General features: G+C 37.3%; 1 protein-coding gene across 14 annotated transcripts in view; it reads right to left on the bottom strand.

The window, feature by feature from the left end:
• RBMS3 (RNA binding motif single stranded interacting protein 3) overlaps positions 1 to 23665 on the bottom strand; it is a 734276-nt gene that overhangs the window by 278521 nt on the left and 432090 nt on the right. For all 14 annotated transcript variants that reach the window (XM_037846292.1, XM_037846311.1, XM_037846320.1 and 11 more), the window contains exon 5: positions 13296 to 13453. In XM_037846292.1, coding sequence (XP_037702220.1) covers positions 13296 to 13453 — 158 coding nt within the window. The remainder of the gene's footprint in view (positions 1 to 13295; positions 13454 to 23665) is intronic.

Genomic DNA, 23665 nt, shown 5'->3' with positions numbered 1-23665 from the left:
TGTGCTGGATGGGCTGAGCAGATCTCTGTGGCTGAAGTGGAAGACTCAACAGGGAAACTTTTGGGGAAAAGCCGGGAGATGCAGAAAAGGGTATTCAAATTATCAGTTTATAAAAGATGATGATGGTATCAAGGAGGGTTTCCATTTGGGGGAATTGTAATTATTTTCCTGAGCAAATTTTTAAAATTTCATTTTCCTAGGTACATTCCTATGAGGCATCATATAGACCCACATCTTTCTGTGTCTATGCAAATGGCAAATCTCTACCGACCAAGCAGGACTGACCTCAAAGGTATGAGACCTGTGTAGTTAGACAGAGCCCTGCACTTAGAAACCTGCCCTTGATTTAACGCTCTGCTGCCATCATCTTGAAATTCTTAATAATTTTTTTTTTTAACCAAGGACACCAATTTTCAGTTTTCACTAGGCCATACAAATTATACAGGCAGTCCTACAATGATGAGAAAGTACAAGAAACTAATCTGACATTAATAGTTCAGCATTTATTTTATCAGATGGACCAATGGAATCCATTTAAGTGTTATTTTGAAGAAAATCTTAAGAATGAATCAATTTTAGGTCCAAATTTAAAAACTTTAAGCTTAACAATAGCCAGGTTGTAATAAATAAAAATAAAAAACAAAGATAGCATTTTGTTTATTCACTTCTCAATCACAAGTTCCCCCAAATCAGAAGATATTTGGATTAGAAAGGCAAGATGAATCGTTTCCCATTCCAAACAGTTAGGAAAGGCTAAAAACAATTTTCATAACTCTTTCAAGTTTTGTTTCTGGTGGAATTTTTATAGTAAGTCATCCAGCTTTTTTTTTTTTTTTTTTTTTTGAGGTTGGAAACTTCCATTACTAGAAACAAAAGAATTCCAATTCTGTTCTTTTTCTCTTCCCGCAGGATCTACTATCCTTTGTCTCTTAGGGAAAATAACCTTCTCTCCTAGCAGAGACATGAATGGGAGAGGAAATGTAAGCCCTTAATTACTACAGATGTTACTTTATGGAATTTTTATTCCAGGAGAACTACAGAATGAAAAGCTTATGCCCCAGAGCCCCTCCCCTATTCAATCTCTCTCTTGATACTCACCTAGATAAAAGGCAGTTAAAAATCTAAACCTTGCTTGCAAGAGCCCTACAAATCAAATCTTTTCTCTTTGTCTTAAAATGACATGGAATTCTAAATGAAGACCAAAACTGGATGGAGGTTGGTGTGTGTGTGTGTGTGTGTGTGTGTGTGTGTGTGTGTGTGTGTGTTGATTCTACATAATGTGTTTTAGGGAAAACAAGGAAAGCTAAACAAGAAAGTCAAGTGGCTAACCCACTTGACTCGCCTAAAATATTCTTGTTCTGGTTTGAAAAGCTCAAGTCATCCCCACTGAATTCTATGTATGATTGTCTTTTCTTAACACTGTTTTACAGCCATATCGAGTCGGATGGGGTTGTTTCAATGAACACAAAGACAGCAGCGTAGATTGTTCACTTTGGCTTCATTCAGATTTAACTAAGTGAATGTCTGCAGTGAGCCTTTAGAGACTCTCATCTCTGAAAGAATAAATGCAATAAAAGTCTGTTTTCTGTAGCTGCCAGCGCTTAGTGTCAAACCATGTTATGCTGCACCACCCAGCAGTGACAATTTCATTTTAATACACAGAGCACATTTTACAAGGCAACGCATTCCCAGCAAAGATGACAATATAGAAGCTGCCAAGGGAGAAAGGCTCAGTGTTCCTCAAGCATTTTACGTGGGAACACAACAAAAGTGAGACCTGCAGAACTCTGGGACTGCATTTGAAAAGCCATGTTAGGAAGAATGTGCCCATTTTCTTCTCAAGTTTCACAATTAGCTGCTCTGAAATACCAGCTCAAGCTATCTGAAATCTGGCACACGCTTCAGTTGAAACTGACACTAGCATTATCAAGTGGGTCTGAAAAGACGTTATGCCAGACAAAGCTGCCTTTGCATGTTCCTTTCAGACGGGCCACTGAATCTGTACAACTGCATCTATTCATCCTGGGAGGTACCTGCACCCCCTCACGTCCCTCAGAACAGCTCATGTGCCAGGCCAACCACTCACCCGACAATACATTAATTAGGTTCTTACAAGGCTCCGATCATTGTATAAAGCTTCAGGGTTTTCTGTTAGGTCTGTTGTTTAAATATAAATACACATTAAAGGTCCCGTTTGACATTCTTTCTTGTCCCAGTGCCTAGGAACCAGGCTTTAGTCATTTGAAATGCACCATAGAATTGTTTTTGTTTTTTTTTTTTCAAACAAGAGCTACCAAGAGGACATAGATTCACAGCCAATATAATTCCCACAGGCAAATTACATCAGTTGAGAGCCTGATCCAATAGTAATAGAGTGTTCTGGGTCATACTTAATATGCAGAGTTGGAAAAGAATTTTGCAAAGCCATTTAGAGCCTACCTAGAAAACACCTATCTCACCTCAATAGAGAATCTGCTTACGGTGGCAAAGCAGTAAGCATTACTAACCATGTATTAAAAAATAAATCCATCCTATCATTTATTACAGTTAATTAGAGGCTTCCACTATTGTGAAATTTTTGTGGTTTTGCGATCACAGGCTCTGTACAAATTATTGGCAACTCAGAGCAACCAATGTTGCAGCCAGTCATATTCATTTCCGGTAAGATTTATGCAAAGGCTCAACATTAAAAGATTTTTAAGAGTACCAAAATATGCATGCACTCCTTCTGATATTTCAAAAACAAATTATGTCATTTACTTCTTAATCTGTTGCAACAGAAGGAATAATAAATAGTGTGTTCCAGGAACAAAGATAAGTGAATGAGTCGAATTCTCTTCTTAATTTTTTCAATTTGTTTTCTTCTTGCCAGGTGCCTGACATTCTTAGGATACATGTGTCAAAAATGACCATTAGTGAAGCAGAGTGGTCTCTCTACCATCTGCCTTTGCAGAAACCCAGATATTTTGGTGGTATCTGGCTGAGTACCACAACATACTCCTTAGGAAACAACTGTGTATTTGATTAATGAAAACTCAATCCAGAATATTAGGATCACATAATTTCAGGACTGGAAATGGCTTCAGATATCAACATCCATATTGCACAGATGAAGAAACTAACAGTAGGAGACTGTGGCTGGCTTCCCGAAAGAACTTTAAGAGTTAGTGAATGAGCCTAGAATAGAACCTGTGTCTCTTGATGCTCAATTCAGGTGACCTGTTTGGAAGAGATGGAGCTCAATAGCTGGCATCATGGACCTCTCTCCTGATTTCCCTTACCAATATACTTCAATCTCTTGAGGTTGGATGGATCCTGATAACTCCACTCCATCCAGCCATGATTAACTAGAGCAATTCTTAAAAATGGCGATTTACCCTGTTCAAGTTTGCTAATGCTGCCGGAATGCAAAACACCAGAAATGGATTGGCTTTTTTAAAGGGGGTTTATTTGGTTACACAGTTACAGTCTTAAGGCCATAAAGTATTTAAGGTAATGTATCGACAATTGGGTACCTTAACTGGAGGATGGCCAATGGCGTCCGGAAAACTTCTGTTTAGCTGGGAAGGCAGTGGCTGGCGTCTGCTCCAAGTTCTGGTTTCAAAATGACTTTCTCCCAGATGTTCCTCTCTAGGCTGCAGCTCCTCTTCAAAACATCACTCTCATTTGCTCTTGGGTGTTTGTCCTCTCTTAGCTTCTCTGGAGCAAGAGTCTGCTTTCAATGTCCGTCTCCAAAATGTCTCTGTAAACTGATGCTCCTCTCTCAGCTTCTGTGCATTCCTCAAAGTGTCCCTGTTGGCTGTAGCAAGCTTGCTCCTTCTGTCTGAGCTTATATAGTGCTCCAGTGAACTAATTCAAGACCCACCCTGAATGGGTGGGGTCACACCTCCATAGAAATTATCCAATCAAGGTCTTGTCCACAGTTGATTGAGTCACATCTCCAAGAAAACACTCTATCAATAGAACTACAATCTAATCCACATTAATAGGTCTGCCCACACAAGATTATATCAAAGATAACGGCGTTTAGGGGGACATAATATATTCAAACTAACACAAACCTGATATGATGCCATGAGAAGGGCACTTCAGCTCTGTGGTATTCTCCCCAAAAACCCATACCCCAGTCTAATCATGGGAAAAACACTAGACAAACCCAGATTGAAGACATTCTCCAGGATACCTGGCCAATATTCAGGAAAATCAAGGAATGACAGAAATTGTCACAGACTAAAGCAGACAAGTGACACATGAAAACTAAATGCAATGTGGTACCCTGGATTGGATTCTGGAACAGAGGAAGAATATTAATAGAAAAATTGGTGAAATGCAAATGAAGTCTGGAGTCTAGTCCAAAAAAATGTACCAATGTTAGTTTCCTAATTTTAACAAATGTGCTGTGGTAATGTAAAGTATTCTTATTGTGGGAAATTGAGCAAGGGATATAAAGGAATTCTCTATATTATCTTTGTAATTTTTCTGTAAATCTAAAATTTTTCCAAAATAAAAGTTTATTTTAAAAAAATGACTGTAAAATTATCAGGAAATTATTATTTCAAAAATACCCAAGAGATTCTGACTTAATTGTTTGGCATGAGGCCCAGGCACATATTTTTAAAGCTACCTTGGTGATTCCAGTGTGCAGCCAGGTTTGAAAACCACTGTTCTGGAGGTCTATGTCAGATGGCCCCAAATCCAAACCATGGGTCAAATCCATCCTACAGGGATGTTTTGTTTAGATTTGTAAAGAGTTTTCAGAAATTTTCAAATGGCTGACAACATTAAAAGTTGAGAGACTTCACCTGAAAATTTGTATCTCTGACTCCTCTTGAAAAATGGGGTAGTCTGATCCATGTTTTCTGCATGGCAACCACGGGCTGGAGTTTAAGAGCAGTTGCTTTCTTTACACAGAGCCAGTTTGCTATCAGCCCTACCAACCCCTAACAATTACCAATCCTAAAATAAAATATCAGATGCTATTTATGGATGATCTTGTGCTTTTTTTTTTTTTTTCTTTTTTAAAGAGTGGCACCAAGTGAAAAGAAAAATATTTAGTTTATTCATGTGTACTGGTCTGTTTTCCCCTCCTCTATATGTCTTTTCTTTCATGCTCTGTGCCCCAAAGAAGTGCCCCTTTTATGGACTGTATCTCCATGGCTTCTGTGTCTGCTGGCTTTCCATTGGGCTCAACCATCGTAGGCCCAGCAGGACATCAGAAGGCAAGTACAGAGAGACAACTGAGAGTTTTCCCCTCATTCTCTTCCTGCTTTGGCACCACGTCTGTCTGGCAGTGGTTGCATCCCCAACTGATTCAGCTCTTGGCAGGCAGCCCCTTCTCTCAGGCCCTGGCTCTCAATGGGCTCTGGGAAGACTCCACCACTTGCCCCCTCAGCCCTAGGGGTACTACAGTCTTCCCTCTGTTACTTGTCTCTGATGTCTCAACATTTTCTTCTCAGTTCCCTTAAATGTGTCCACACTTCTGTAAATAATCCTTCATTCTAGTCTCATCTAGTCGAATCACCTGGAGTGAAATTCCACTTCTACCCAGCACCCTGATGAACACACCACAAACTACCAACAATAAAGGAACAAAAAAAAAAAAAAAAAAGGAAAAAGAAAAAAAATTATCCTGGAGGCTTTGAGATTCAAGAAAAATGCAATAAAAAGAAATGTTTTTCTTATACTCAATCTGAGTACTGCTTTTCTCACTTAGATTATCTGCCTACCCATGGTGTGAACCCTTGTCCACATGCATCAAAATCGAAATCTATCCTCTAGTCATAAATTTAAGTTTTCTAAAAGAATTTTGGTAAAGATATGGGAGAAAATTAATTTAAAAATTAAATCAGAGATAGAATTAATTGAGTATGGTATACTGCGGTTTAGATAAATCCTGTCATTAAATATCACATGAATGCATTATTGTTTTTCACCAATTTCTTTGAACGACAGCCATATTTCATTCCTAGCTATTAGATCTCTTCCCCTTGCTCTATGAACTAACAACTTTGCCTTCTTTTTGTTTCCAAAACATGCCAAGCTTCTTGGATCTTATACTCCTTTTCCCTTTACCCCCAGGATCACTCTCCTCTCTCCCCACCAACCCCGCCCACCTTGGGACTCTCAAGGCTGATTCCTCCTCAGCATTTGCATCTCACAATTCCTGCTCTGACCTCCCACCTCTTCTTCCCATGTTCTCTAGCACAGCACTTTGTTTTTATAATACTTTAATTATTTGATATTATTTGATATTTATGTGACGCCTATGTTTATTGTCTCCCACATCCAGTAGAATGTAAGTTCCATGAAGGCAGCTATTTTCTCTTATGTATACACATTTGAATTACTTCATCTACAACAATGAGTAGCATATTAGTGGTGACCAAGACATATTTACTGGATTAATTAAATGAATAATGAATTTCATTTTATGTATCAGAAAAAGGAAGATTTGAGGGTTTAAGTAACTGGCCCAAGGACACAAAGCTCAGAGGTACAGAAGAGAGATGAAAGCTAAGTTCTGTCTGACCCATACAATCATGTTAATGACCCTGGGGATATAGAAAAGAGATGGATAAGACCAATTCAAAGAAAGCTGGTCCCCCTTTAATGTGGGATGGATACTAAATGAAAGAGATTCAAATTTTTAGCCCAATAGATTTCCAAGCCGTTCTTCTCTATATGCCAGAAGCAGACAGCCTGCCTCAAAGTCCCAAGACCTTCTGGATATTTTCCTCATATTTTGTGATTAAAGCAGTTACAGGACAGAAGACTCTTCCAGACCCTGAGCACAATGAATAGTCACTGCTTCCAATCTTGAGGTAACAAAGTTTCCTAACTTCAGTTTCACATGGTAATTCCTTCTCAGACATGTCCTTCCATCTCACAGAGGGCAGTCTTTGGAATCTAGTCATTTTAATTTTATAATAATAAAGCAATAAGGTATAAGTTCCCCTTTCTCCAAAGGCTTGAATGCAATGAGAGTTGAGTCCAGGAGATTTCAGAATAACAGATTATTTGGTGTGATTTAATTATTTTGTTTGATTAATTGATTACTGGGTTCATTTTGGTTTTGAAACCCAAGGCTCAGGAAAAACAGAGAAAGAAAGCAGAATGTTCTGCCTTCTCCAAGTGTGCTCATGGCTTTCCATTTTCTGATGGTAAGAGAGAAAAACAAGGAGGCAATGAGAGGAAACAGATGAGGGTAAAGGAAGTGACACACAAAACAAGAACAAAGGTGAAGAGGCTGGAAGGTGGACTCAGAATATAATCTACAGTGGATCACATCTGTTGGCAATTGGGAGAAGAACTAAAATTACCAAAAGGAATGAAATATAACGGTCCTTATTTCCCCCAAACTCAGCAAACACAATTGTACCCTGTTTCTGTGCAAACACAGCTGTAGTTTGGAGGTTACTAATCACTAAGTTTACATTTTAGAGATTTTCTTTGGTCACATCTGATTTCCTGCTTCCATGTGTTTTAGATAGTAATGGCCAAAGAATTGCCAAAAAGGCAAGAGAGGAATTGTTAAAACAAAGATGAACTCAAAGTAGATAAAATAAAAACACATTCCAAACAATAAAAGCAAATTTTGATAGACTTGATGGCCATTTTAAAGGAACATAAATCTGCCTACAAAAGAAGTATAGGTATTTTCTGGATACTTTTTCTGTAATTCTTATACTTTCATTATTTTTATTTTGAACAGAATCAGTGTTCTAATTGTATTCTGGGAGGTGGGAGAGGATAGGAAGCAATAAGTGGGATCAAGCAGTAGAAGATACATCAATAAAAATTTAAGGATACACAAACCTATAAAAAAAGCCAAAAAAATTTTTAACCTGTACTTTACGTTGGCTTTTAATAAACAGGCTTATATTTGTCTGATATAACCACAATTACATTTTTTACTTAGTGAGAAGAAAGATCTTAAATACTTTATTTAGAAAACGTACTAATCCACTAGGGAGAGGTAGAACACAGAGCTGCCCATATGTTAAAAGTCATTCAAACAAAGCTCCATGAGAATCAAATTAAGAGTACAAACAGAGGCAAAATATTCTACAAAATACAAAGGTCTCTGCTCTCAGCAGTCTCTCACGCTCTTTAGCTCACCAGGGGATGGTAAATGCATTTCCCAAAGAGGTTCTATGTTCCCAGATGTTGAAGCTGGATTAATTGTGAATGCTTACCACCGCCCCCTCAGCCCTTCCCCAGTTTGGGTCATTCTTTACCAGCTTCTTGTAACAGGCTTTCAATGTGATTTTTGTTGGACAAATGGGCTCATGTTTCTGGGAATGGGGAATGGATAACACGAACACACAGACACGTCCCTCCAGACTCTGGCTGATTTATACCCTGATCCTCTCCCTTGCAGGCAAGGTAGTCTGTTGGTACCGCGAGCTCTGCAGTAGTGAGTTTGACTGTCAGCATTCCCACCATAAACTTCTGTTTTTAAAGGTTTATGACTGGGCTATAAAATGCCACCTGGGGTGGGGGGTGGATCTTGCAAAAGTGTTTTAAGTCACAAGAGAATTTAAAAAAAAAAAGCTGGAAAATATAAACTAAAATGTCAGTAATTTCAGACTCTAGTGCTTTTGGAACTTCGAAAAGCTGTAATTGTGCTGTGCATACTACTGACATTCAAATCAATGCTTTGAAGTTCAGTGTTTTAAATATAAAATGAAGATACTACTTTTACTTTGAAGAGACGGTTATTAAAGAAGATTAATGTATAGTTTGCAAATTAAATAATAATGGGTGGTTTTCTTTCTAGCCAAAGGAACTTCAGGGTTTCCTGCACATGAATCAAGGACCACATCTGGTGGTTAGAAGGGACCAATGGTAATATTCAAAATGAAGCCTGCTGAAAGAGTTAGTCAGGTTTCATGACTTGAGATAGTTATAAATTCAAGAGATATGTCCAACAATTAGCCAGGCCCAGTTACATGCTGGCTATTCTCCCAGTCAATTAAGAATATTCTTTTAATAATGCCAGTGGCACTGTAAACTTTCAGAGGAAGAAAGCATTTGTGAACCAATAACACTTGGGCAGATGCTACTGTAGTTTTTTTCTAATGTTACAGGACAACCTATATCAGATATTGCCTTATCATTATCACCAGTTGCTGCCTCCCTGTATATTGCTATGATCAAAACAAAAACAAAAACAAACAAAAAACTTGAAGTGATTTCATTCTTTCCTCAACAAAAATTTACTGAAGGTTGATTATGTGTCAGATCACATTTTCTGTGCTGGAACAGATAGGAAGAATAATAAGGTATGGTTCCTACCAGTGAGGAACAGGGAGGGAGATAGGATGGGGGCCCAGCAATCTGATTTTACAGGTCCTCCAGAAGAATCAACACTAATGCCCTATGGCAATGGTTCTCAAGCTTTGGAGAACATCAGAATCACCTGAAGGGTTTATTAATACAGATTGCTGGGCTTCACTTCCAGACGCTGACTCAGTAGGTCTTGGGTGGGGTCCAATCCTATGCATGTTAAACAGGGTCCCAGGAGATGCTAATGCTGCTCACCTGGGACCCACACTTTGCAAATCACTGACTGAACGTATCTGTTGCATATTAACTCCTCTCACTAGCTATGCACATCCTTAGAAGAATCAAGAAAATAGTGACTCAAATAATCTCCTCTGTTTTGTGTTTCAGAAGAGGGATTCTGGTAGAGAAAGAGTGAATGGAGAAAGGGAGGGGGAAGTATGTAAAAGAGGAGGAAAACGTGCAAAGGCGTTAAGGTGTAAATGATCAAGCTGGTTCAGGCAGTAGCTATAACTGCTTGGAGAAAACACAGAGCAAATGTTAGAGAGTGACACGATGTAGGGATTTGGGAAGATCTACTTATTTATGGTAAAGCTAAAATTATTTTCTCACCCCATCAAATTACATAAATCTGGGATCCTGCTCTTTGAAACCTAAGGTTTAAGATAAGTGGAGAATGAAATACTTCAGTTTCCTGGCTTCTTACAAAACAGAGGCAAACTCATATTTCCTTTATATTACTTAGGCATAAGAAATCATTGGCTTGTCTTGAACCTGTCTTTTCCTTTTCAATCCACATGCCACATTCTGAAATTGGAAAATACATGATTTAGAATTCAGAGATCTAATTTCCTGTATTGGAATGTGATTGCTAATTCATATTCAAAGCTCTAAGTTTTAAAGGAACATTGCTTTGTGTGTAGCTATTCAGGAACTTCATAGAAGAATAATTATATTCTCAACCACCCACCTACCCTTCCAGGCAACACTGAAAAAGACTTTGACATAGGGGCACTTACAATTCAGTGGGTAAAGAGAGACATTAAGCAACTAAACATACAAATAACTAATTCATTACAATTGTGATAGATCTTATTTGAAAAAAAAAAAACAAAACATTTATAGGAGCTGTAACAAGAGCACCTAACACTGTCTGACAGCTGGGGTTGGTGGTCATCGAAGGCTTCTTGAAGAAAAAACATTTAAGAAAATACCTGAGGAATGAGTAGGCAAAAGCCGGGGAAGAGTTGGGGGAGGCATTATAAGTCAAGAAGAACAGCTTGTGTCCTGGCCATGAGGAAGGAATAGGCAAAGCTAGGAAGGTGAGAGAAGTTAAGGATGATGCTGGAAAAGACGGCAAGTCAAATCACTCAGGTTGGCCATGTTGAAGGGTAGTTGTAAGCAGGCCCCTGCAATGAAGAGGATTGTATTTTCAAGGGATCACCGTAGCTGCTATATGCAAAATGCATTAGAAGAGGAAAAGGCTGCATTTGGAGCAGGCTTAAAACAATAATTTAAAATTACCACCTAAATTTCCAACTAAATTTATTTAGTTTCTGTTCTAGTTTGCTAATGCTGCTGGAAGGCAAAACACCAGAAATGGACTGGCTTTTATAAAGGAGGTTTATTTGGTTACACAGTTACAGTCTTAAGGCCATAAAGTGTCCATCAACAAAGGGTACCTACACTGGAGAAAGGCCATTGGCATCTGGAAAACCTCTGTTAGCGGGGAAGGCACGTGGCTGGCATCTGCTTTCTCCTAGGTTGTGTTTCAAAATGGTGTTCTCCAAAATGTCGGCATCAGCTTCCAACGGCCATCTTCAAAATGTCTGTCTCATCTACAGCGAGCTAGCTCCTTATGTCTGAATTTAAATAAGGCTCTAACAAACTAATCAAGGCTCACGCTGAATGGGCGTGGCCACACCTCCATGGAAATACTGAACCAGTAGGTTCCAACCTTATCCACACTAACACATCTGCCCCCACAAGATTGCATTAAAGAATATGGTTTTTTTTTGGGGGGGGGGACATAATATATACAAACCAGCACAGTTTCTAAAGAAAAATAACTTAGTAAGTTTTATTCTTTCATGACTATCATGTTCTATGTTTACAGTTTTGCCTTTTACTATGCACATTATTTGGCTCTGCACTAAGAAGTACATACTTTCCTTTTAAGCAAATTCAGGATTGACAGAAAAAGATAAACAAGAGAGAAATGAACAGTCCAATCTTTGTGCCAAAAAGCCCTTGTGTAAAAAAAATCACCACAGATTATCTCTAAAAATGTGTTCTCGTGAGACTTTGAAATATGTTCATTTTCAGCAGGAGCACAAATGAGGGAGAAGCTAATTTGTTAGAGAGAGGTGTTTTGGGGAGTGTGGAGAGAAGGATCAAAGGAATGTGCATGTTGTTTAAAGTGAAGCATAACAGTCATTTCATTGAACCCCCACATTAGTCAAACCTCCAACAGCAAGCTGCACACCATCCAGAAATACCTAGATTGGCAAAATTCAGAGCCCCAGGTGGTGTCATTAGCGCTGACTTAATGATAAAAATCAACAGTCATCAATGTTTTGAAAGTCCAATTGCCTCATGAATACTTTCAAGTCAGAGAGATTTTCTTCCTTCTGCTTATTTTTAGTCAAATCATCAAGCATGCACCTTGCATATGTTTACTGGACTACTATATGTAAAATACTGCACAGAATAAAAAGAATTTTAAGACATGGTCCACAACCTCCAGAAATTCAAGTTAGAGGTCAGTCAACATCCACATTATAATTTGTTACCTTTCAAAGCAGATTAAAAGAAGTTGGTTTGGAAAGGTTTTCCATGTATTGTCAGGGTCCTCCTAGGTGGGCACACCTCTTTGCAATGGATTGACTTCCAGATATGACATGTAACATCCTTCCACCTATCCATAGGAAGTCAGCTAGAGACACATATACATGCACCAAGCCATACAGGCAGAGCTTTTATCTTTGTTCTTTGTCACTGAGCAGTTTCTTTTTCTCTGTGATTTTTCTAGCTTTATTTTTTTATGAAAGCAAAGGAAGTACAACCATTTTAACTCCCTTCTTGGCTGAGTCTTCTTTTGTAAACATTTCCTTAATATATATTTGAATGTGGTAAAAAGGGGAAATTTTAGGTTGTATATATGTTACTAGAATAAAAATTTAGAAAAAAATCATGGGATTGTACAACACAAACAGTGAACTTTAAGGCAAACCATTGACTATAGTTAATAGTACAGTTATTAAAATGGACTTTCATCAGTTGTAACAAATGTACCACATGAATGCAAGGTGTTAATGATAGGGTGGTGGATGGGAACCCTGTATTTTACGCATGATTTTTCTGTAAACCCATAGCTTCTCTAATAAAAAAAAAAAAATAAAGTTAAAATGAAAACTACTCTTTCTTTTTCAACAATGAAAGAAGTGCAATTTGCTTTTTTCTGTTCTGCCTAAAACGTCAAAACACAGCGAGAGCCACTTAAATGCAAATACCCCTTTGACCCTACATCCTTATATTTCTGGGTTCCTTGGGACTTTCCAACAATTAATAATTTACTAATTCTCTCTTCTTTACTCTCTTCTACTTAGTGAGAACCTTCTTCTTTGGAAATCAGTGCAAAACATTTGGATGCTTTGTTTATCACATGGGCCCTTTTGCTCTGGGATACTGAGCACTTGTAATCCTTGTCCCAGGCAGAAATTGACAGTACCTGATTTTGTTGATCTACCAGCACAGAGAGCCTGGGAACGGGATATGCTTATCATTATGACTTGAGTCACATATAAACATTCTATAAACATATTTTAGCAAGCACAAGGTATTCATAATTACATTGGAATTCTTTGACTTGAAGCAAAGATTCAAAGAGTATGATGAAGCCACCCTTTTTAAAATTTCCATATTCTATCCCTTTGGACCCTAGTGCAAATGAATGGAATTAAAAGGGAACAAGGAGGAAAGACAGGATATAAACCGGGAGAGCATTTTACCTGGCAAAGCCTACGCCTCTGCTGACTCCATTAGCGTCTCTTAGTATTCTTGTGGAAATGACATGTCCGAAGGGTTTCAGCATATTCTCAAGTTCCTGTTCATCCATAGAAATGGGAAGATTTGAGATGTATAAGTTTGTTGGATCTTGCTCTTGTTGCTGAAGGAAGGAAAGAAACAAATGCAGTAAGTCTTGAACATTGACTTATTGCACAAGAGGATAAACTTTTGTTTAAACTGCAATCTAGGTTCCATCCACCAATATTTTCTGAAACTGCTTTCACTGGGAGCCCCTTTTCTCTTCCCTGAATTCCCTTCTAGCTCAGAATGTTTCTCATAAAAGCAATGTCATCATTGAAAGCCAAGCTTTCTGTTCAGATTTCACAACAAAGACAAATGAACTCTTGTTGCAATCAAATTAAGTTAAATGTGTGTATTCTTCTCTAATACCACTAACTACAACTTTGATTACAGTGCACAAGTCTAACTACCATCACCACTAGTTACTAATGTATTTAGTGAGTGTTCATTACACACTAGACATTGTTCTAAGCACTTAATATATATTTCATTCAATATTCACAATAATTATCATTGTTGCTGTTTTACAGATGACAAAATTGATCCATAACTTGTCCAAACTAGTATCAAAACTAGCATCAAAGCCCAGGCTGAAATCTAGGCCTATTACCAACTCCTTGGTCTTCACTGCTCTGCTACACTGTCTCCTACTAGACCAGTGGTTTTTAAATGCTGATGCAGTAGCATCAGCATCCCCTGGGAAATTGTTGGAAATGCAAATTTTCACAACCTATCACAGGCCTGCTTAACCAGAAACTTTAAGGGAGGGACGCCACATGACAATCTATGTTTTAAAAAGCCCTCCAGGTGATTCTGTTGACTACTCAAGTTTGAGAATCACTGGCCTAGACCATACATGAATATTTATATATGAATGAGATTATGATGTCCATTATTTTCTAATCCAGCAGCAATAGTACTTAAATAAGCTTTACTTAATAGAATGGGAAGCTGATCCACAATGGCTATTATTTCTATGTATATAAATGCTATTTCATATAATGAATTAATAAGTAGGAACTTGGTTGTATGTACATACCAAAATAAAACTCAGCCAAAAACCTGATAAAATTAATGATCTAGTATCAAAGCATATTTGACATTTAATTGAACCAATTTATTTTAGCCAAAATAACAACCTTAATATTAAAGATAAGCAAGAGCTTAAAATGGGAAAAAAAAAGAAAGAAAGAAAAGAAATTCTGAAGTCTAGGGGAAATGATATTATGTAATAGCAGAATATCTTTTGTGAAGACAGTATATCATATTATGTAGAAATTTGGGGGTTTTAACACAGCGAAAAAATACAATAAGCGAGATTCCAAATATTATTTCAGGTCAAGGAACAATTTTGGTGGGAAACAAAACTCCATTATTTTTAATAAGATCTATTATTAGGTTTATTTTTTAGATATATTTTAGCTTTAAAGCTTTTTTATCACCATGGAAAAGAACAAAATTGAATAGATATAACCAATCTGAAAAAGGCAACTAAAGCTTTAGTATTTAGAATTAATGTAAAAGTAGAAACTGTACAACTGAAGTCTCTCTCTCCTCTCTCTCCCCACCCTCTCTCTCCCCCCTCCTCTCTCTGTCTCTCTCTTTCACACACACACACACACACACACACACACACACACCCCACTAAAAAATGGAATGAACCTAGACAGAAAACTCTAGAGATAATATTATCCTTCCCTAAATGGTTATGATTTTGTTTTTTGTTTTTTGTTTTTTTTTTTTTTTTTGGCTGGAGTGGCAAAAAAAGAAATAGAGATATTTCAGATACATAATAATGAAACTCAGGTACAGACAACTTTTATTTCATTATCCATAATTTAATTTTAATCTCCACATTGTCATTCCCCAAAGGTAACTTAGAAAATTACTACACTTTTTTGGAAAATGAGTAAATGGAGGCATGAAACATTCATCACCTTGCCCAAGTATAATCCAATATTTACTGGCAAGGCTATAATTAGATTTAGTGACCAAATTTCCCGTCCTCCAGTTCAGTATATTTGCCACTAGTCCAATGTTTCCCAAGCTTTGATCATTTGCATATGTACTTAGAAATTTTTGCCAGCCATCTAATATTATAAACCTTTGGGTTAAATAAACTCATTTTAAAAGAAAAGTTTATATTGTTACCATAACTAAAAAGCCAGTATCCCTTGCCATAAATAAGTTACTATAAAATAGCAAACAAATTCACGTTATTAAATTATAGCGAGATACTGTTTTCGTACAGAAGGCTTTGGGACCCCTAGTTGACTCTCTCTTTGTTACAAAGTTATAAAGAGGATTCATAATTAAGAGATGTATTAGAAGCACACTAGCACCATACTGAATCTTTCTCCTAGGAGGAATCCAAATCAAAAGAGAATTGAGAGAAAGGAATAACTTTCTTATGATGTGATTTCTGGGTCCTACACACCTAGATTTACTCAAATTCCACCAGAAATACATGTCCCACAGCTTGCGGAGTCCCACACTAACACAGAGCTCCCCACTGAGTAGGTGACAGCACACAGCAGACCTCATGAATGGGTTGGAAGTCACCCAACAGTCTGCAATTCTCAGTCCTTGATGGGATTCAACAACCAGGAGCAACTTCCCCATTACCTTCAGGGTACTGTGCCGGAACTTATTTTCTCTGAGCAAGAGTGTACCAGTTTATTCTGATTCAAATCCTTTCCCAAATTCTTTTAGTGTGGAATGCATAGGGGTTTCTCAAAATGGTGTACAATACACATGCGGAGTTTAGGACAGAAGTGATTGCCCAGTAAGCAATTTGCATTCTCCAAATCCACATTCTAACAGCAAAGCCAACTCCTTAATTTGTATTCACAGAAACAATGTAGCATTGGGCAGTGTTATTCATTAAGTAATTCTGTCCTTTGAAACAAAGTATTAATCCTGAATATATTCGTTAACTGGACAATAGAATTAAATTCTGCATAGTATGAACTTGAAAAACAGTATAAACATTTATATTTTTACATTCGTTTTTATTTACTTACCAGGCTTATGTAAATCATGATCACTTTCAAAAGATTTATTGCCATTATGAACCTAAGAGCTCTTTCCTTTCAACTTTTCAGAAAATTTTCTCTTGAGACAACAGCAATCTAAAATCAGTTTCAAAAAAATATTGTAAACTTAAATTTTCATAGGCACTTTGCTCCCAAATAGACCTAAGGGAGCACCTTGTCTAATCTAATCATATAACAGATGAAAAAGAAAAGAAGCTGGAGGAGTTAGGATTGGATAAAGCAACCCAGCTAAATAGGAACAGACTAGAAGTAAAACTCATGCTCTTTCATATTTGGCCCAGTGTTCCTAACAATTCACAGCGCTGCCTTTTCTCTTAAAATCCAATGACTATTAGCAGATTGTGGTTTAAAGAAATATTAGTACAGACAAAAATAAATATCTCTGAATTCCTTGTTCTATTTTCTTTTCCCTATTCATCAATTAGCTTTAGCTACAGATTAAAGGGAATGAAAAGGAATTCCTAGCCCCAATCAGCATTCTGTACCTGGTCACTAAATGAACGTTCTCTGAAGTATACAGTTTGTAAAAGTATACAACTACAACTTCATACACCTATTACATTTAATTGACTATGTTGCTATAAGTCAGCCCCCCATTTTGATGTTTCTCCATCTTTTCATCTGTACAGGGGTTTCTTGATTTATTATTTAGTTTTGACAAAAGCTGTTGAAAAAGAAGAGATGAGTGGGAGCAGAGACCTATTTTCACTTCAGTACGTGTAAATAATCTTTCTTTTCTGAAATGGCTTTTCCTTCCTCAGGTGTTTTAGCATATGTAAACTGCTAAAATAAGATTTATTGTCATCTTTTTGCTTTTCAGCAGTTTAAAACAACTTCAGAATATCAGAGCATTTCTAGATGGCCAAGTAAATCAATACATGTGGAGAACATAAATGTGGTTCCCACTTCTCAATCAAAGATTATGTCTAAACTGTGTTTTTTGGATATGGCTATTACATAAACATGAAATACCGATTCTGAAAAAGGCTGTTAATAGAACATTATTTCCAAATCTCACAACAATAAATACACTGAACTCATGTTTGAGGAAACTTCATTTAGATATCCAGCAAGTAGTTATTGGCATCAAATTGAAATTTTAGAGTGCTGTTTTTCAAGTTACCCAGGGGGAAGGCCATTTTTAAATTTACAGTTTGTCATGGATCAGTATTTTGTAAAATACAACAAAATGAATTAATAGAAAATAAAAGAAAAGGAAAAGATATGCAAAATACAAGTCCTAACTTTTTATTCTTACAGTCAAATGACACAAAATTACATTTTGAATTTGATGTCATGTGAGTGTTAAATTGACACAAAAAGTCTTAAGTTTACGCTCAATTTCTGTATTTATTCCTTGAGGATGAGTAACAGTCTGTGAACTGACGTCTGAATAGCATAATTTTAGGAGACTGTATTCCTGTTATTTCCTCCACAATAACAAAACACTCTTTAGGTCTTAGAAGGTGTGCCAGTTTGAATGTATTATGTCCCCCAAACGCCATTATCTTTGATGTAATCTTGTGTGGGCAGATCTATCAGTGTTAATTAGATTGTAATTCTTTGAGTGTTTCCATGGAGATGCACCCCACCCAACTGTGGGTGATGACTCTGATTGGATAATTTCCATGGAGGTGTTGGCCCACCCATTGAGTGGTATGAATTAAATTACTGGTGCACTATATAAGATCAGACAGAAGGAGCAAGCTGCTACAGCCAAGAGGGACACTTTGAAGAAAGAACAGGAGCTGCAGATGAGAGACAGTTTGAAGACGGCCATTGAAAGCAGACTCTTGCTCCAGAGAAGCTGAGAGAGGACAAATATCCCAAGTGCAACTAAGAGTGACATTTTTGAGGAACTGCAGCCTAGAGAGGAACATCCTGGGAGAAAGCCATTTTGAAACCAGAACTTTGGAGCAGATGCCAGCCACGTGCCTTCCCAGCTAACAGAGGTTTTCCGGACACCAACGGCCATCTTCCAGTGAAGGTACCCAATTACTGATGTGTTACCTTGGACACTTTATGGCCTTAAGACTGTAACTGTGTAACCAAATAAATCCCCTTTTATAAAAGCCAATCCAACTCTGGTGTTTTGCATCCTGGCAGCATTAGCAAACTAGAACAGTAGGTTATTAGCTCTTGCTTATTCTATATAGTACCAAGTCCATTTTTAACCCCAAAATTATTTATAACCAATTTTACTATTATTTTTGTACTTAGATGGGCAAGTACTGTCTCAAGGTGAATTATCCAACCCAGTGGTGACAAAGCATCAAGGAATATCTTGAAGAGTTATGTAACAACTCTAAAGCAAACAGATGACTATAGATACTTTAAAATCACACTGAAAGGGAAGTTCACATAGACTGAAGATAATATTATTAACTTATATAGAGCAGAGTTTCATGGAATTCAAAGTGCTCAAGGTCTTTTTATTTCATGTGATCCTTTATAATATCCCCATGAGGTAGATAGGGCAAGATTTATTATCCCCACTCTACAGATGAGAAAACTGGTTCTAATATCTTAGGAGGGTTACTAAGGTCACATGGATGGTAAGTGGATTAACTGACATCATTAATTATATTTTTTTGAACTCTTGATCTAATACTCTTTGGACTATACAAAACCCATGCTGCAGAGTGCCTATAAATATTGCAATTCAGTGGATCTCACCTGTAGAAAGGAAAATCAATGTGGAGACAAAGGAGCAAATGTTTTTTAATGGAACAGTCTTTTTTAAATGCTGTAGCAATTTAAAAATGAATACTAATAAAAACTACATGTTTTCTTTCACCCTGAACACAGAAGTAGTGGTCAGAACCTCCCATGTTAACAAACTACCCCAAAAGCATCAGATATTTGAGAATTAGTTTAACACTAACTTTGTACAAAGCTGTTCTCACCCTCTGGTGATATTACCAGCATATATGGCTCTAGGAATTACTGCAACTCCTAGACAGTGCAAAGAAGCCTGCTGTTTTGGCCATACTTGTTTCAGTATTCTGGTCAAACCTGTATTGTTATAAAAAAATAAGGACACAGCTCTCCCCTCACACCAGGACTTCTACATTCTCTAGCCAGGAAGGCCACTGCTTCTGACCAGATAGAAAAAGATGCACAGCCCTAAGCCGAGACATGGGATCCAGAAGCACTCATCCCAGGTAGTGCATGTCAAGACCAAAGGGAGAAAACAAGAGAGGCTTGCCAAGAAGCCAGCTTGCACCCCTAAGTCATGCCCAAAGTACCTGCTCTCTGTCCTCTTTGCGAAGCCATGAAATTCACAGCCCTGTGAGTTAGTTATCTTCTCCTTCCCCTTACAGAGAGTGGTTATTTCCCTTTCCCTAGCTCTGCATGGTGATAGAATTAGAGGAGGGTCACTATAGTTGTCCCTCCCAAGGCATTGATAAGAACCATTTCCCTAAGGAAGGATTTTTTTCCGAAAGAACCTTTTAATTATTACACATTTAATGCAAGCACAGCATCATTAATGGGGCTTCACGCACTCAAAATAACTTGGAGGGTTTAATTTTGGAGAACAAACTCAGAAGCAAGCAGGCTGGATACGACATAATGCCCCGTACCCCTGACGACCTGCACTATGGGCCATCTGTGCTATTCTTTCAGGCTGGGGACTGTTTTTATTTCTAGATCAATCAAATACTTTGAGTTAAGATGTACAGTGAATGAGTAAATGAGCCTCTCAAGTCTTTGTGACTGAGTTTGAGTTACCTGAGGTCCTGGGACAGGTGACCAAATGGGATGCATGGCTGTCCTTGACTTCTCCCTCCACATGCACCTCATGAACTCGAACTCAGTATCAACAGCTATCAGCCCTGACGGGATGGTTTCTCCTGTGAGAAAATGCTAAATTAACAATTTACAATATTGAGATCTCTCTATAGTTTCATTGTAATATATCACTATAACACAAACACTTGAGGTTTTGTACTCAGGGTCCTGATGGTCAAAAATAAGAATGGGAAACAAAACTAGAGAGAACTACTCAATATTGTAAACAAACCATACCACATTTTCTCAGTCTAAGTCACCACTATGAAGGGAACATATACTAAAAATTATTCTTTGCCACATAGGATTAATATTACATTTTATATAAATTATTCATTGCTAAATAGGATTCACGTTGTTACCATTTTATATGTTTGCCAGATTTAGCAAATAAAATTACAGGATGCTCAATTTAATTTCAGGTAAACAATTCCAGGGATATATTTATATTAAAAGTTATTTATTCTTTATCTGAAATTCAAATTTAAGTGGGCTCCCTGTGGTTTATTTGCTAAATCTGGCACTCCAATATAAAATGGTAGTAATAAAGTGGTTTAAATTCTTTATGTTTTCATTCCTTACAACAACCCTTCAGGTTCATACTATCAAGATCCCAATTTTGCATGAGATATCTGAGTTTATAAGAAGCTATATAACTGCCCAAGGTCACACAGCTGTTAAGAGGCCAACCAGAATTCAGATCCCAATCTATTTGAATTGGAGGATGACATTTCAACATAAACAAAGTGATTTAACAACTAGTTCACCACTTTTTAGAAGAGAGTAAGTGAAGGAACCATCTTGGAGATGGAGTATCACAGCTGTTAAATTATTCAGTGTATAAACCTACTTAGCAGCACAAGTCACCTTCCTGACTGAGAACATGACCCATTTCGTTGTGTGGGGGAAATGAGTTAGCATAAAAGGATCCAATGTTAAGTTGAACTTGCAAGGCTGGAGCAATAAAATTTCCCAAGTCAAAAAGGAAAACAAACCTAACTAATTTCCTTCTAAACTCTATTACATAAGGAAAATTTATATATATATAATCTATAAAGTGAAAACCACAGTTTCTCTACAAAATTTTGCTGTTGTGCTGTTGTTTTGCTTGGATCTACTTTATTCCTAAATTGTCTAATGCCAGTTTCACAGGAAGTTGGCTCTGTAAAGCCATATGCATTTCACATGCTCTAGAGGAAGCAGTCAACCCTACATTGGCACTTTATTTTTTAAACAAATTCAACTGTATGTGAAAATTCTGTCAGTCCAAGTGAAGGATGGCATGTCCTAAGTTTATTTAATCCTAGCCTTTCCAAAGAGAGCCTCAACAGACTGCAAAACATTTGGTGGCCTGTGATCCTTAACAAAAGCTTGAAGGAAGTGTGTGTGCGTGTGTGTGTGTATGTGTGTGTCTGTCTCACAATGAAAATACATGCAGGGCAAAGTGAAGGGAAGAAGTTAAATAGTTGCTACTACTGTTTGCTCCCATTCCTAAAGCTGCCACTAAACATTGTGACCTTGGTAGAGAAATAGTAGCATTAGGTTGAAGGTGATCAAATGAGGTAAACCACTCTGCCTTTTGAAAGAGTAACTTCCATCATCATCCCCAGCTTTTATTGGAACATACATTAATCGTAATTTTCTTAAATCTTAGTGGAAAAGAGATATCTTCTTTTAAACATGACAACAAAGAGTTACATGATTTTCACCAAGACTACCTTAATGAACAATGAAATGGGAAAGGACTCGTCTCAGTTTTCCCACCAGTCATGGGTTTTCTACCGACACCAGTCCTGGGGCTCTGTTGACTAGCACATCCTGGACAATTGGAGGCACTTGCAGGTACGACACTAATCCAAGCCAGAGCTACTTGGTGACTTACATCTTTTGACTCAGGATACTTTACCAAATGCATCATCTGTTGGCTTTAGACATAACTGCTATTGACCATTCATTCATTCACTCTGACTTCAACATTTTCTTAACCTTCTAGTGTATGCTAGCCATGGAGCTAGACCTGGGGACATGTTCCCTGCTTGCCTTAGAGTTCAGCCTACTGTGGAGTTTACAACTATATTATAGCAATAAAGCATGCTTTCTACTGAGCTAATACATTAGTGTGGCCAAGAATGTAGACATCTGCCCTCTATACTCTCACAGTCCATAATTAGAAGTTTTATTAGCCTCAAAATGATGATCAGACAATCTAAACTATCTCTAAATGGTGTCTCAGCTACATGGTGAACATGAAAATTAATGCTTGAAAAATAAAAACCCATGGGATAGGTTAAGCCCTAAGACAACCACAAATTGCAGTTTGGGTCGTCTGTATGACAATTTACATATTTGCATTTCAACAAAGAATGATTTTGTTCATAAACCTCTGGAAAACTTTGGGTAGGAATGATCTAAGAACAGCCAGTGAGTGACATTAACCAGTTTAAAGATTTTTACTAGTTCTTAGCATTTCTAAAATGGAGAAAATAACGCTAATGGCCCCACAGAATTACTGTGAGAATTCAATGATACTATATACTAAAAATTTAGTAGGGTGCCTGGTACATAGGAGAAACTCAGTAATTCATTATTACTTCTATAAGCATTATTATTACACATAGAAATTTATAATACTGCAAGAGGACAGTTACTAACTAAAAGTAAGTAATTTTCATAAAACAACTATCACTATTTAGAATTTTTCCCATTGTGTTCCTCATAGATGAAAATTTATTAGGTATATTAAATTATGTGGAGGTGGGCATACTGAATTGATGATGAGATCTTTAAAATGTGTCCTGTAGCTCCTCAAAAGAATCTAGAAATATATCATGGGGCTGAGTAGGGGTGGAGGGTGGACCGAACACTTTTCCTATCATTTATGAGCTAAAAAGATTAATGATTTATTACTAGGCTCATTAATCAAAACTGTGTGCTTTTTTTTTTTTAAGGAGCAATTCCATCGTTCAAGTCAATTAGCCCACCAAAGCTATTACACCAAAGAAGCTGCAATGTTATTCAGACCTCCCCAGGAGTATTTAGAGTATAAAATAAATGCTATTATTCAGAAGATGCCAAAATGCTAAGCTTCTTAAATTCATACAATTGGGAACCTGCAGGACATTAAAATACTGAAACTCATTAAGAGACTTTTCCCCCAGCTTCAGAATCATTGGCATGGTCAGCACAGTTAAGAACGATAAAATGCTACCAGCATCCAAAGCATGAGTGACTTCCTCTCCTTAAGGCTCCACTCAATGAATCATTGAGGCAGAACTGGCTCCCAATCTTTGAGGAAACCGCAGCTTCTCCTGGATTATGCTAATACCCGAACAGGACTGCAAAATCAGCTAATACGTTACAATAAAGAGAGGAGTATCTTATTCAAAATATTTGAGCCTTAAAATACAAAATGGTAATAATGGTTATAACCCTCAAAATGAAAT

This window comes from Choloepus didactylus, chromosome 1 (assembly GCF_015220235.1).
Source record: "Choloepus didactylus isolate mChoDid1 chromosome 1, mChoDid1.pri, whole genome shotgun sequence".
NCBI lineage: Eukaryota > Metazoa > Chordata > Mammalia > Pilosa > Megalonychidae > Choloepus > Choloepus didactylus.
This window is presented reverse-complemented; position numbering and strand designations above follow the sequence as displayed.